General features: G+C 35.4%; 1 protein-coding gene across 1 annotated transcript in view; it reads left to right on the top strand.

Moving 5' to 3' along the window:
* The window catches only part of LOC101743216 (claspin), a 36,052-nt gene extending 22,027 nt beyond the window's left edge, over positions 1–14,025 (top strand). The window contains exons 19-24 of the mRNA XM_062676223.1: positions 6,104–6,259; positions 6,748–6,890; positions 7,495–7,754; positions 8,340–8,491; positions 10,136–11,758; positions 12,124–14,025. Coding sequence (XP_062532207.1) covers positions 6,104–6,259; positions 6,748–6,890; positions 7,495–7,754; positions 8,340–8,491; positions 10,136–11,749 — 2,325 coding nt within the window. The 3' untranslated portion in view covers positions 11,750–11,758; positions 12,124–14,025. The remainder of the gene's footprint in view (positions 1–6,103; positions 6,260–6,747; positions 6,891–7,494; positions 7,755–8,339; positions 8,492–10,135; positions 11,759–12,123) is intronic.
* The last annotated feature ends 390 nt before the right edge of the window (positions 14,026–14,415 follow it).

Below are 14,415 nucleotides of genomic sequence, written 5' to 3'. Positions count from 1 at the left end.
ATTAGCTTTTAATTTAATGTTTTTAATTTTCAATTTCAATAAATGACGTCTTCATTCAACTTAGTTGAAACAAATTTCACAAGGTTGGATTATGACTACCGGCATGAACAGCTGTTCGTAGCAGCTGGCTTGTAAAAAATGTACATACAGTTAAGCATCACTATGTATATGCCGTCTCAGTCACACCCACCTCGCGACGATTGAATTAAGACAAAGACAAAAAACTCAAATTAACGTTTGTAAGACGCGGCAACATTACTATGCATTCTTTTTCTGAAATGAAAAGTGAATGATAACAAAGATTAAATACTACCAAGGACACGCTTGTTATTATTACTACTAGCAGTACTAACTACTAGTTATTATTACTAGCAATGAATTTATTAGCAATATAAATTAAAAATAATGAAGTTTTGATAAAATCATAATTTTTAAAAGATATAAAATTATTTAGTCTGTGTGTACTTTACGTTTTTGATGAAAAGTACATTTTGCATTTACAATTACAGCAATTGATATTGGAAATTACAATTTTCATAAGATTACTCTTTTGATGATGGAGAGTCATTAATATGTATAGAATGAAAACAATCTGTAATCAGAAACACTGCAATTTAATTTTCTTTTATTGCTATGAGTTCACAAATATAAATGACACCATGATTCCGTAGAAGCAAAACAGGTTTGATGGGCTTTCGAAACTTTACTTAAAAATAAAGTAAATAATTAATGTAATCAAATAACCAAGATACCAGTATTACAATACCAGACAACAGTGAGCTCTTATCTGAGCTAATGATATCCACCTTTCCTGGTGTAACTGGAAAGGGCTAAAGGCCACCAGTAATCCTGACTTCCTAAAAAAAGTGCAGACTAAATAAACATTGAATAGTGTTGTGGAAGATGTAAGGATTGATTTTAGGATGAAATTGATACTGAGATCTCTCTAGTAGTTATAGAAATGAAGACTTGCCTCATCTCTAGTGGTGGGTGGCAACATTTATGTGGTGATGCCTAAAGGGTATACAAGCTCAACAATTATTTTATTATCTTTGTAAACTTAATAAACATAAATTGAAATCATCAAGTTCAACAAAAATGCCTGTAATTACTTTTGAGTTCTGTTAATATTAATGATATTATTTTAAAATTGAAAAAATACTTTAAATTAAATTTTAACCACATTACTAATGTAGTAAAAAGAGTTTGCAACCTTTTTTGAATTGATTGAGCTAATAGAGATCCAGGTTCAAGTAATGTTTAAAACATATAAGTTCAAGGCTACATTCAATTTTGTATTAACAGTGACCCTCGTCTTTGCTCTCTTTTTGTGTTTGCAATAGAACAATCTGATCACTCTTTCTGAATAAAGTAGGGCTGGGCCATAATTGCTCCCTACTGGATTATTCCTTATTATTATTATACATGAAATGTTAATGAATGTAATATGGATGCAAAATCTGAAGTAAATGAAAAAAAAAAATTGCTTACTGCAGATGTATTACCTAGCAAGGCCAGCTCACGACCTCTCGATATTAAGCTATTACTGGAAGCCACAGATGACGTCATGACGTGAATTCTTCCGCACAGCTAGTTATTCTTAGTTACATTAGAATTGTACATATCATGGATGCATCATGGGAAAGTAGATAGAAGTAAATTATACAGTTACAGATAATCGGGGTCCCATCATTTATTCTTTAATTTTAGCTAGAGACTTACAAACCATATGGTCTTATACATCTTTTTTCCCCTCTAACTATTCACTGGTAGCTCAAGGGGCTAACCCAGCTACGCCATGGCTGGTAGGTGAGCTCACGGGACTCAATCTTAGAGAGTTTCCTGACAATGGTTTTAGCAAGAGCAGTGGTGCAGTATCTACCACCCGATCGGAATCGCGACCCACTGAAGTTTTCTTTTTTATTGCTGAGATGGGTGGACGAGCTCACAGCTCACTTAGTGTTAAGTGGTTACTGGAGCCGTAGACATCTACAACGGAAATGCCGCCACCCACCACTTGAGATATGAGTTCCAAGGTCTCAGTATAGTTACAACGGTTGCCCCACCCTTCAAACCGAAACGCTTCACGTCAGAAATAGGCAGGGTGGTAGTACCTACCCGTACGGACTCACAAGAGGTTCTACCGCCAGTAACTCGTAAATCTGTCGAGAAACTCAATGGATTGTGTCTATGGCTTACTTAGTTAGTCGAACCAACACAGACAGAACAAAACTAACTCGTCGAGCCTAAAAGCAGTGAGACCGGATCCGAGAGATTCGATAAGACATGTCTCGGGCGACGGCGGCGACTTTGCTTTGCCCCGTCGCCTGGGTCGGATATGTCTATGATTAAAACCGTCTCTTCCACACCAATAAAATAGGTGGATTGCTTAAAGCTTAAATTATTATTTTTAAGCTCGTTTGAAGCTTGAGCTCGTTGTTTCGTTTTTTTATTTATAAATAGCACTGCCAACCGTCCCGCGTATAAAATAATATTTAGCAAGCTATAGCTTATGTTAGCAAATTAGCAAGTGGTCAATACATTTGTCACCCAGATCATTATTAAATTAAGCGCCTTTTGAATATGCTGTTAAGCATGAGTACCCGCTTGAGCACAACATAATATGGGCTTGGATATCTCCATTTTAATTATTAGTAAACACACTTTTACAATTTAAAATTGCTCTCGTGTTATTTTTAAATTTAAAGCGCATTACATATTGTGCAGTTTTCATAATATCGTCCGTTATCCTTCGAATGAAAATGTTTAAAAAATAATTGGAGCAAAATTTTGAGTTAAAAACAGTCTTGAGTGTATTGGGTCGGGTAGGTAGGCTCTATCCGGTTTGGATAAGGCGGCAAGTCACGCAGTTCGTTCACCTAGTTTTGTAGTATAAGAGATGGTCACGCCGCGAAAAGTAAATTTTATGTAGTCTATCTAGTCTTTTTTTATATTTCATTAGTATGCGGTATTCTTAGGACTTCGTGTATTTGCTTGATTCGTTTTGAAGAGTAGAATAGCCTTAATTGAGACTTTGATTTTATTGATGGTAGGACCTCTTGTGAGTCCGCACAGGTAGGTACCACCACCCCGCCTATTTTTGCCGTGAAGCAGTAATCCGTTTCGGTTTGAAGGATGGGGTAGCCGTTGTAACTATACTGAGACCTTAGAACTAATATTTCAAGGTGGGTGGCGCATTTACGTTGTAGATGTCTACGGGCTCCAGTAACCACTTAACACCAGGTGGTCTGTGAGCTCGTCTACCCATCAAAATAATAAAAAATAAAATATTACAAGCGGAGTATCATTTACATTGGTATGTCCATATTATGGTATCTACTAGGCTCCGCTGTAACGCTTCATATCAGGTGTGACGTCCGATCGTTCATACATGTATAGCAATAACAAGAGGACAGGCTTGCAAAAAGTATTTTTTAGATACACTATTATAGCTTAGTAAAAAGTCATTGTGAAATGATTTTTTTTAAACGTGTATCTCTTGTATTATACGCATTGTAGAGTGCTATTTCAGCTGGGTAGCACGTTATGGCAAATTAAAAGTTTCGTTACAAATACATTTCACAATGATTAAATTTAAAACTTTATTTTTAGATCTAATTTCCACCTTTATTGTACTTGATGTTTTAAAAGTTTTACTGATTGGAAAATAACCTTGCATTACGTATTAGCGTACGAGGGTATAAACAAATCTAATAATATTTAAATTTCGTCATTACAGCTAGCTAGCTAGTAATGAAGTAGCTTTCATTCATAAACTGACCTAGTCTGATGGAAAAAGTAAGAATCTAGCATTACTTTCGACTGAAATGCCAACAAAGAAAAATCGGCGCTAGGGCCACATATAAACTTTATGGTTTATTTTAGTTTGTGTGATGGTGGGCGTTTTTTTGTTCTCCTTTGCTGATAGCCTTGAAAAGCTATTTCAGATTCACCCTAACGTGTGTAGGTGAGCTCACGGGGCTCAAACCGGAGTGTTGCTAACACTGACCCTAGCAAGAGCAGTGCTTCGCAGAATCTACCACTGGATCGGAAACGCGACCCACTGAGAAGATCCGGCGAGAAACTCAGTGGGCGGTGTCTATGGGTTAATTCGCTTCGACGAACCCATTTGAACCCATCGCTTCGACGAGGACAGTGACCGGTGCTTGGGGTGCCTAAAAGCATCGTTAATGGATCGGGAGGATCCGTAATGACTTGCTTTGGGCGACGTCAACTGTTTACCATTCGGTCTACAGGATCGGGTGTGTAGTTAGACAAATGGGTTCTCATGTCGTGCCGCCTTCTGGAAATGGCACAATGATGCCGACCGATACTTACTGACAGAGTCGAGCTCCAGGTCATTGTGGAGATCCACGTTTCTCAGGAACCTTGGTGCACCGACGGCTATCCTGCAGAATCGGGATTGAATAACCTGAAGGGATTCAAGTTGGTCCGGGCCGCGTGAGCGAACACTACGCTTGCATACATCATGACGGGTCGTATGCAAGTTTTGTAGTGTCACCTTATTTCGAAGAGACAATTTGCTTCGCTTGGGGGTTTATAAGATTCCATTTCTATAGTGCAACAAGCCGGACTGTTAAAATCGACCCTTGCGAATCCAGTATATAAGATTGAATATTAATAGGTACTTAAGTAAAGTTAATGAGAATTATATTTCGGGCTTATTCTCGTTGATACCTGGTACTGTATATAATAAATTAAACGAACGTGAATTTGCCAACACTATTTACTTGGCGCCAAAAATAGGGTTGTTAGATTATTAAAAAATCACGATTGGCGATGCGGTGTGATCCGAACATATTGTGGAACCGGTTTTAAAGTCTGAAACTCTGAACAGGGTCAATGAAAGACTTCTGACCGAAAAAAAATTCAACGCATATTTAATGAACGAACTAGATGATGTCTATTGTATTAATTCTGAGATTCGTTTATAAAAAGGTTTGTTTAATGTCAACATTATTTCATTTGTTTTAGAAAGTTAATGCATGATATTAAATATTTGATACCCGACCAATATTATGTCCTCATTCGGAAACGTAAGAAAAGAAAATCTATACAATCATTTGATGTGTGCTTAGCTTAAATTATCGTCAGACTGCTAACTAGACACTATTTCGCAAAAAGTATTTAGTCAATTGATCCTAAAATATATAACCGCTTATAATTTTAATACTAATTAAACACATTATTTCATTTATTTATTTTGAGACATCCCTAAAATTTTAACTCATGCAATTTAAATTAAATTTACTCTCATCACAGGCGCACTCTTGAAACTGAACGCTCGACCCGATCAATGGGGTTCACTCGCGCATGTACACCTACCTACTTTTAAGAGACATGCCCGACGTTCTTTGATTTCATACATTTGAATTTATGAACCATTGCGCCATATGTCGTAAACATAATTGAGTGAATATTTCAAATTTCCGTTTTATTTTGAAAACTCGCACCAATTATTTCTTGATTATATTAACTATTAATGGCGCTTTAAAGTGGAAATACTTTTTATAACAAGTTGTTAGAAATCAGACTTTCGAGGTGGGTGGCGCATTTACGTTTGTAGATGTCTATGGGCTCCAGTAACAACTTAACACCAGGTGGGCTGTGAGCTCGTCCATCCATCTAAGTAATAAAAAAAAAGACCGTTAGGACCGTTGCCGTTGAGAATGAGACTTTCCATTTAATTCTATACAGAAGACAAGCTGCCTATACAGGAGATGGCCATCTGGATTGTCGATAATCCTATTCCCACGGGTCGATTGGAACGTCTAAGGAAGGACTTCGGTTCTCTTTGTATCATATTCCATGTGGAGTGCTCTGAGTAATTGCTTGAGATGAATATTCGTTTTTACCATCTCACCGCCCGTCTCAAGAGCAAGAGTTCATTCATACTATCTAGAAACGCAGTGGGTTTATCCACAGTGCGTTTCCAGAGATCTTTTCTGTCACATAGCATTCGGCTTTGGAGTGAATTTCCCTCTGTGGTTTCGGTTATGTCTCTGGGCGCTGACAATAAAACATTGCAAAGTTTTGATGGTTTAAAAAAGTAAACTAATCAATTATGACGTTATTGTTACAGGACAAACTATTTCCTTATGCTGAAGAAAATGTGAAAGATTTTCTTGATGCCCAGTGGGATGATGAGGATGTCAAAGAAGCAGTGAACGCTTTGAGGAAGCTTGCTATCGAGGATCAGGAGAAGAGTGTTGAAGGACTGGTTACCATTCCCGGAGAGGTAAGATGATTCAATGACTATTAGTTTATTTGCATCCATCATCTATTTGACATGGTTTCACTGTAATAATGACATTGCTGACTGTGTTAGCCCAATCAAATGATGCCCGAAGATCTTTCATGATAAAAGCTGGTTGCCGCCATTTCTTTGTGATTGAGAGGTTGTAACCTCAATTACGAAGCAATAACGGGTATTACCCTGTTTAAACCGCATTGCATAACTTTTCGCGCAATATCACATGCTCATCGATCAGGAATGAGACATCGAGATTTCGCATTTTAAGGTGGGTGGGTAGTGGGTGGGTACCATGTTATAATTTAGCTGTGGTTCAAGTACAACTTGGTAACGCCTTTACTAGGTAATTCATATATTGTTATTCTATTTAAAATAATAAAAGAAAGAAAATTACACAGTAAAAGCATGAGCTGCCTAACTTCCGCAATATTTAATTATTTTTTTTTACTGCATAATATTAATTTTCAATTCAGGATGCTTCTAAAGAGGATCAAATCGAGGGTCTGGTTAAGAATGTCAAATGGCAGATGTCGTCCGACCGTAAAGTTGCCCCTCTGAAGCAACTCCAGGGGCTTATCTGGAAAAAAGGTTATGATAAAGGAGACATCAAGGGACAGTTAGTTGCTCATTTAAAATTTATAATTAATAATTAATACAATCTTAAAACTTACATCAAACATATAGTGGACCAAACTTTCTGATGATCTTCTCTTGACTTGTCTGTTTTTTCTTGGTAGAGTTAACAAACGGTAGACAACCGGTGCTGGTGCTGGTTGTCTACTTTAATTACTTCACTGGTAAATGTGGTATTCAGTTGTTGACGGAATATCTTATTTATATAGAAATTTTATTTCACAACGTGAATGTCGCCGACAGCGTTGAAATGTGAAGTCTGTTTTGTTGTCGAATGGTCGTCCCTTCCTTTGAAACCGGAACGCTTGACTGCTTTCCTGCAGACATAGGAATGATGATGGTACCAAACAATCCGCCACAGTGGTCTCATGTTATACTGTGGTGTGATGTTAAAGTCGTTGAAGGGGAGTTGTAAAAATAATGCCATCATAAAAAAATAATCAATCATTGATTCGCTACTGCCAGTGACAGTCAGTGATAGTTTCTTTATTTATTTTACATTACTTACATTATTTGGATGGCTTTATAATAACCAAACAATATTTCAATACATTATATATATATCAGCACAAATGATGTAATTTCAGCGTGTACGACGATGTGCTACCGGCTCTTGAACAATGGCGTTCAGTAGAGGGTCAGAAGATTTACATCTACTCCTCTGGATCCGTCCAAGCCCAGAAACTTCTTTTTGGCCAGTCATCTGCTGGGGACCTACTTCCTCTCATCGATGGCCATTTCGACACTGCTGTAGGTGCTAAACAGGAAGCTACCAGTTACACTGCCATTGTCGAGAAAATCGGTTGCAAAGCTGAGGAAATCTTGTTTTTAACTGATATTGAAAAAGGTAAGTTTTAATCTTTGAAGAATAAAATAGATTTACATAGATATAAATTTTGTGTGCCCTTAATCGTATCCCGCCTCTTTTCTCTGGATGGGGTGAGACTGGGCAGTTTTTGTTAGCTATTCAGGACGAGTTTTTTTTTACAGTATCTTCAAACTATAATATAATAGGTAGTGCACGATTTGTTTTAATAAATAGGTGTATTTTAATACGCTTTTAATAGCTTCAGACGTATGTATGTTTGTAACGGAATCTTTGAACATGATTTTGACCCCCCTTCAAAACGTCGGATTAACTCGAAATTTGGTATACTTCTTAAGGACCGAGGACAATACATAATTAAAAAAATTGAAATTCGACTAAAAAATTAAAAATAAATAATAGTTTAAAAAATCTAACTAAATACGCTCTTATAGAAAATCCAACTAGAAAAAATAGAAAACAAATTTTAGTAAGAAAAAGTGATTTTATTGTAAAAAAAGCGTTTTTTTTAAGTTTTTTTAAACTATTATTTTTAAATTTTATCTGTAGTTACATGGAAGTTGTACCGGATTTCAATAGTTAAAAGTAAAATTAACATTTGTGCAGAAGCAGAAGCGGCTCGGACTAGCGGAGTGAACGTGGCTCTAGTGAGCCGCGAAGGGAACGCTCCGTTGGCCGAGGGAGCAGCGGCAGCCTACCCTGTACTACACAGCTTCACTCAGCTCACCGTTACTAACAAACGCAAGCCCGACACTCAGGTGCTACGATGACCTTCATATGTACAACCCCAGTAGCGCTTCATGCATGCACTCTGTAGTATAAATATGTAGCCAGATGTTGTGTGAGGTGAGTAGTCTAGTTGGGCAGTGGCATTTTTGTGCTTTTATGCATTCTTTGTAATTCAGTTTATGTATATAATTATCATAAAATGCCTTTGCATTGTTTGCCTTTTAAAATAGCTACTTACTAATATTGCAAGATCAAAAAAATTATGTTCAAATAACAACAAAAATACATGAACATCAATTAAAGCGCTATCTAATCTAATAAAATATATTTTTATATTTCATTTCATAATGCTAATTAAATTGTGAGAACTTGTTTGTAATAAACTTGAAACAATAATTTTGGACGGCCATAAAAGTCAAATATTTTTAGTACTTACAAAGTATTCCATTCATAGACACTAATTTAAAATGGAATTATGAAAAAAATACGCGATATAATTGCACTTTATCTACGTGTGCAAAGTTGTCATAGGCATCTATCTAACTGTAGATTTTTTCTTGTTTATATAGAATAATATATAAATAAAATAATATAGGACGCCATTCTATTCATCATTATCATTGCCTTCCGTAGTGACAGTAATCAAGACTCACTTTTGCAATGAATTCCATTTATTACATTTCAAGTGTACAGCGATAACAACAGAGAACTCCGCGCCGTTCGACTTTTCGAGCCAGAATGTTTTCTGCGACAATAGTCACTCGTATTTGAACATTGGAGGTAGCTTAGAATTCTCTTGAATACCGTCTCAAACAGTTGTTGAAATCCGTAATATTAAGGAAACAGTTAACTAATCTTAGTTAACCAAATAGTACCGTTGCACCGACATATATTATTCTTAAGATTTTCCAAAATTTTTAATTTACATTTTTAATGTAACAAGTTACTATGAACAGTATTTTATGAAAATTTAGTATGGTCTTTATCCGAAATTCAAAGAGATCAATCCATTGTTGTGATTTATTGCTTGCCACAAATATTACAAGATGTTAACAATTATCAACAATAAATAAGCAATATAGACATCTGATTGTTTTCGTTCACTTGCCTTGATAAATTAATCAAATTATGGCCATATGTCAATATTGTATAATTTTAGACACAAAATTTGTTTTTGTTTTCTTTTCGCTCTGTCTTATTTGTTAAAAGAAAATATCAATTTTTAAACAAGAATCCTCTAATATGAAAGATGTTGGTATATGAAAATGTGTATTTTAAACAAATAAACTATTTAAAATTAACAGGCTTATTTTTACTATTTTACATTCATTGTCATATCACAACGTTACTGATATAGTCATTTCTTATCACTACTATATCAATCTGTTGTTTTTTCGGTTAATTTTCGAAAACATAGCTACAGTGAATATGACTGCAAACCTTAGTGCTCATAATTCATTTGCAAAGAGAAATATAAATTTGAAAATTTTAATACACAAGTATTTGTAATTTTGTTTTTAAAAATTTGTTGTAGTACTTTGGTCTTATCTAACGATTGTGGTTTATTGAAAGTTTATTGGTTAGGTGTCCATTCAAGTGCAAAAATGTTTTGTTGTGTTAAGTGAAATTTCATTAAATCCAATAGATTTAACAAGATCTATTTTGTGTTTCAGGAAGAAATACCTGCCAAAATACCCAAGACTGATGTTAATGACGATTGTAAAACAAATTCTGAAGAGTTAATAGTAGAAACTACTGCCAAGGATGCTACTGTGGAAAAAGCGTCGGAAGAGCCAGAAAAAATGGAAGTTGAAGAATCTATTTCAGTACCAGCAAATGACTCGACAAAAACAAAGGGAACAAATGATTGCATAGAAACAATTGTTGAAGAGGTAACAGAAACAGAAATTGCTGAGGCCACAGCTATTGATATAGAACCAGTAGTCATTGAAGAAACAGTGGACAAAGCTGAAGAGAAAACAAAGACTGAAAAAATGGAAGAGGATCCCATTCCAGATGTAAAGTCTCTAGAGCTCCCTATAGAGAAAGTTTGTACAGAAGCTGCATCTGTTCCAGAGAAAACTACACCTACAACTATTACTGAAATAGAAGAGGTATTAGATGATAAACAAAACTTAACTGAAGTAGCTGATGTCATTGAGGACATTGAACCTATCGTCGAGGAACCGGAAACAGTTGAAGACATTGAGGAACTAAAAAATGTTGGAGAAGTTTTAGATAAGGAATGTGATGAAATTTTATCTAAAGTACAGGATGTTACTAATCTCGACAGCATTCCTGTGAAACCGTTACTTAACTCAATTCCTGAGGAGACAATGGACACGGAAAATATTGATTCTAATAATATTATTGAAAAAATACTTGAGGCAGAAATGGAACTAGGTGTGCAAGATGGTGCGAAAGGAGAGAGTGAAACTGTAGATGGAGTGGCTAGTTCGAAAATCTCGACAGCAGAAAATTGCGAAAATGAACAACTTATTGTGTCAGACCCCAAGAGTAATGAAAAGGATGTTAGTGAAAAAACAGTACCTTTAGAAAATACAGAAAGTAGTCCTATTGAGAAAACTGATGACCGCAAAGCAGAACCGTCTGAAGAACTAGCCATTGAAAGCCAAAATAAAGAAGAAGAAATTAAAATGAAAACAGAGGAGAATATAAGGGAAGAGACTGTTGAAAGAACAGAAGTAGTTGATAACCAGGAACAGAACAAAGTCGAGGAAGACGAACAGTCCGCAGATATTGACAAAAAAATAGGCGAACACAGAAAAGAAATTATCGAAAGTGTGCCACAAATCGAAAAGGAAACAACAAAACTGGATACAAACGAAAGAAGTGCGGCTTCTGAAAGTAAAGAAGTAGAAGAAACGAAAATGGAACAAGAGCTAGTGACAGATAAAAATATACCAGAAGCGACCAATACAAACAATGTTCAAGCAATTTGTGCCAATGAAACAGAAGCTACTGATACGACAGTGGAAAAAGTAGACGAAGTTAAGGTAGAAAGTGATAATGACCCACAAGTTAACGGAAACTCTGCGAATGGTAATGATAAAGTAAACTTAAACGGTGATTCGGCTAAAGATGAAGAATTAAATGCACGACTGTCCGCTGAAAACGGTAAAGAAGTGAATGGTGCCAATGGCGATGTGGCTGAGCAAGTAAATACCGACAAAAAATCAGAGACTGAAATCTCTGAAATTAAAGTAAAGACAGTCGCAGCTGAAGAATCTTGCAATGATCCAATAGAGCAACCGTCGGTAGCATAAGATGACTTTGTGAGTGAATCATAATATTCTTATTATTTTACATAGGGTAAGTTTTTGGCCGTCCATTTCCGTAACATTTCAACGTAGCAACGATTTAGTTACAGTCTTGATTACAGTGACCACTGATGAGGACAAGCATGAGTAACCAGTATTTTTTTTAAATAATTAGCAAGGGTATTAAATGAGTGTTTACCATTAGTGCTAGTCTTTGAATCTATATCTTGGAAATTGTGATCGATACACTACTAAAAACTCACCCTGGGTAAATTGTTTCTCAAAGTTAACGATAAACAGTTATACAATTGTTAATCCAAGTTCTAGTGTAGAGATTTTAATAAATTTCAATATGTCCAGTAATTATTTCATTATTTCAGTACATAGCGAGAACAGCAGGGCGTCGCAACATTGTTGGTTCACCTTGGAAGAGTGACAAGACTGAGGTTGCTTCCGCGCTAATCGACAACACTTCCTAGTTTATATGTGTATTGAAATTTCAATGTGTGCCGTGGGCAGTGACAGATAGTGTGCACTCACAATTTCCATTCTCTATTTAAAAATTCTTAGTACTATTACCTTGATAATACTCGTAATAATGCCTATCAATCATTTTAGCATGCCTAACATAAGTCTGCATATTTTCATGAGTGTCTGTTAGATGATTTTCTGGCGTGAGCTGGACCTTTGTGCTTTTCTTACTAGTCGGCAGATTACAAAAATTTTGACGAAACTTTTAAATATTTTGATTTGACTAGCACATACTCTTGTGTGCCTCCAGTGTTGATCTTTAATGTTCAGTAGAGTCGTTGTAAATGACATACTCATAATCCATTTATGGAATACGGCAAATGATTACCACTAAAATGAATGTATGCGACTAAAGTGAAATATATCAATCAGTATTTAGGTTACATTTTAAAAATTTAATATCTCATGGAGTGGATGTGCGAAAAGTTTGCTGTTTATGAAAAAACTGAATTGTCTAAAATATATTTGATGTCGTTTCTGTTTAGGCAAATTTACTTGTAGAGAGGCCTAAAATGAATTAAGGCATAGTGCATACGGTCTGTCTCTGCTTCTCGTATTTTGACTTAGGTAAGTTCTTATTCGTAAGTATTAACTGTATTGTGATTTTTAATTATCGTGTATATCTAACAATTCGATTTCATTAATCCCACTGCCAAACGTTCGTATTTTCATTTGCAATTGGTTAGCAGATTTGTTGAAGTAATATTTTTGTCTATACCTTTTAGTTAGATTTGCGGGAATGAATTGAATACAAATTTATGAATATAAAACTGTACTCATATGTAAGTAGAGTAATAGTGCATGATGTATTAAGGTTTGCGAAACTAGAAATTGCCATGTATTCTGTGTGCGAGGGCCGGTGCTACTGTGATATAATTGACTACAAGAAGACTGTTTTATTTATTTCGTGATTGTATCGCAAGGCTGTGCTAGGGTTTATTGAATGCGGGATCTGTATAGATTAGTTTTTATATTAATTTCGGTTATAATTTTTCATTTAAAGGCACCGGTGTTTAAGTATCGCGACTGTCTGTAAGGAATAATGGATTTAATTAAAACAAAAATTGTTTTGTTTTTCGAGACTAGAAAAGGCTTTATCAAATTTTGATGTTTTGGTTTAAGATATTTCCTTATTAGCAGAAAATAGACAATGTTCAAGTAATTTTGTGATTCAGTATGAATTTGTGTAGCAGGTTGTAGGATGTGAGTCAGTAGGGGTGAATTCTACCAGCTTGCTTATTTTAGTCACGAATCTCTTTGCGTTCTGTTTCAAAGCATTTATGTCTACGGGCTCTGATTGCCCTACAGAAATAAATACGTTATATTTTGCAACCGCAAATACTGTATACTTATTGCAAACCAATTTGCAATGAAAATACGATTTACCTACTTCTTTAGACTGATTTTTTACTATTGATACACACGTACCCAAAAACTCTTGATTCATATTCCGGGGCGGTTCCTGTGGGTGTATCAACATTTTTGTAATGTTTATTATTTAGCTTATATAATAATACTTCCATAATTATTTTATTACCTGTATTTTTCTATATTGGTAACTGATGTTAGCGTCATGTCAGTCATTTTCGGAGAAGGAGTACGAGAGTTGTATAATTAATTAAGAGAAGCATTTAAAAAATAAGTTCATACCTTTTTTATTGTAATAATGAACGAGAAATCTCAAAACTAATTGAAATGTATTTAGTTTTTACTGTCAAAACTAATGACATTAAATATAATGGACGTAGAAATATTTTTTTCGATTATTTTTTTCCTCTTTAAATCTCCACCTTTCAAACTGTTATGTTACTTACTTTAAGTAATAAAAGAACACATTCCATTAAGATAAAAACGAGAGGACATCAGCCCCCAACACATCGTTCTGTCTCAAGGATGAAGAGCCCATGTCCTAAAAGCTTAACGTTTATATGAAAGGAAGATTTCTTATTGCGATAACTTATGTGTAATACTATCGAATACCTACTTCATCTTAACTACTACAAGCAAATACGACAGTAATGTGGGATAGCGTACGTGCAGGCCACGGTAGCGTGCCTACGTCAGCCGCGAATTATCGATACTTTGGCCATATTTCGACTTCACTCGACGCATTATAAACTGAGGCTTCGAGTCATAAATCA

Source organism: Bombyx mori, chromosome 25 (assembly GCF_030269925.1).
Source record: "Bombyx mori chromosome 25, ASM3026992v2".
In the NCBI taxonomy this organism is placed as follows: Eukaryota; Metazoa; Arthropoda; class Insecta; order Lepidoptera; family Bombycidae; genus Bombyx; species Bombyx mori.
Note: the sequence above shows the minus strand (reverse complement) of the source record. Positions and strands in the feature narration are given on the sequence as shown.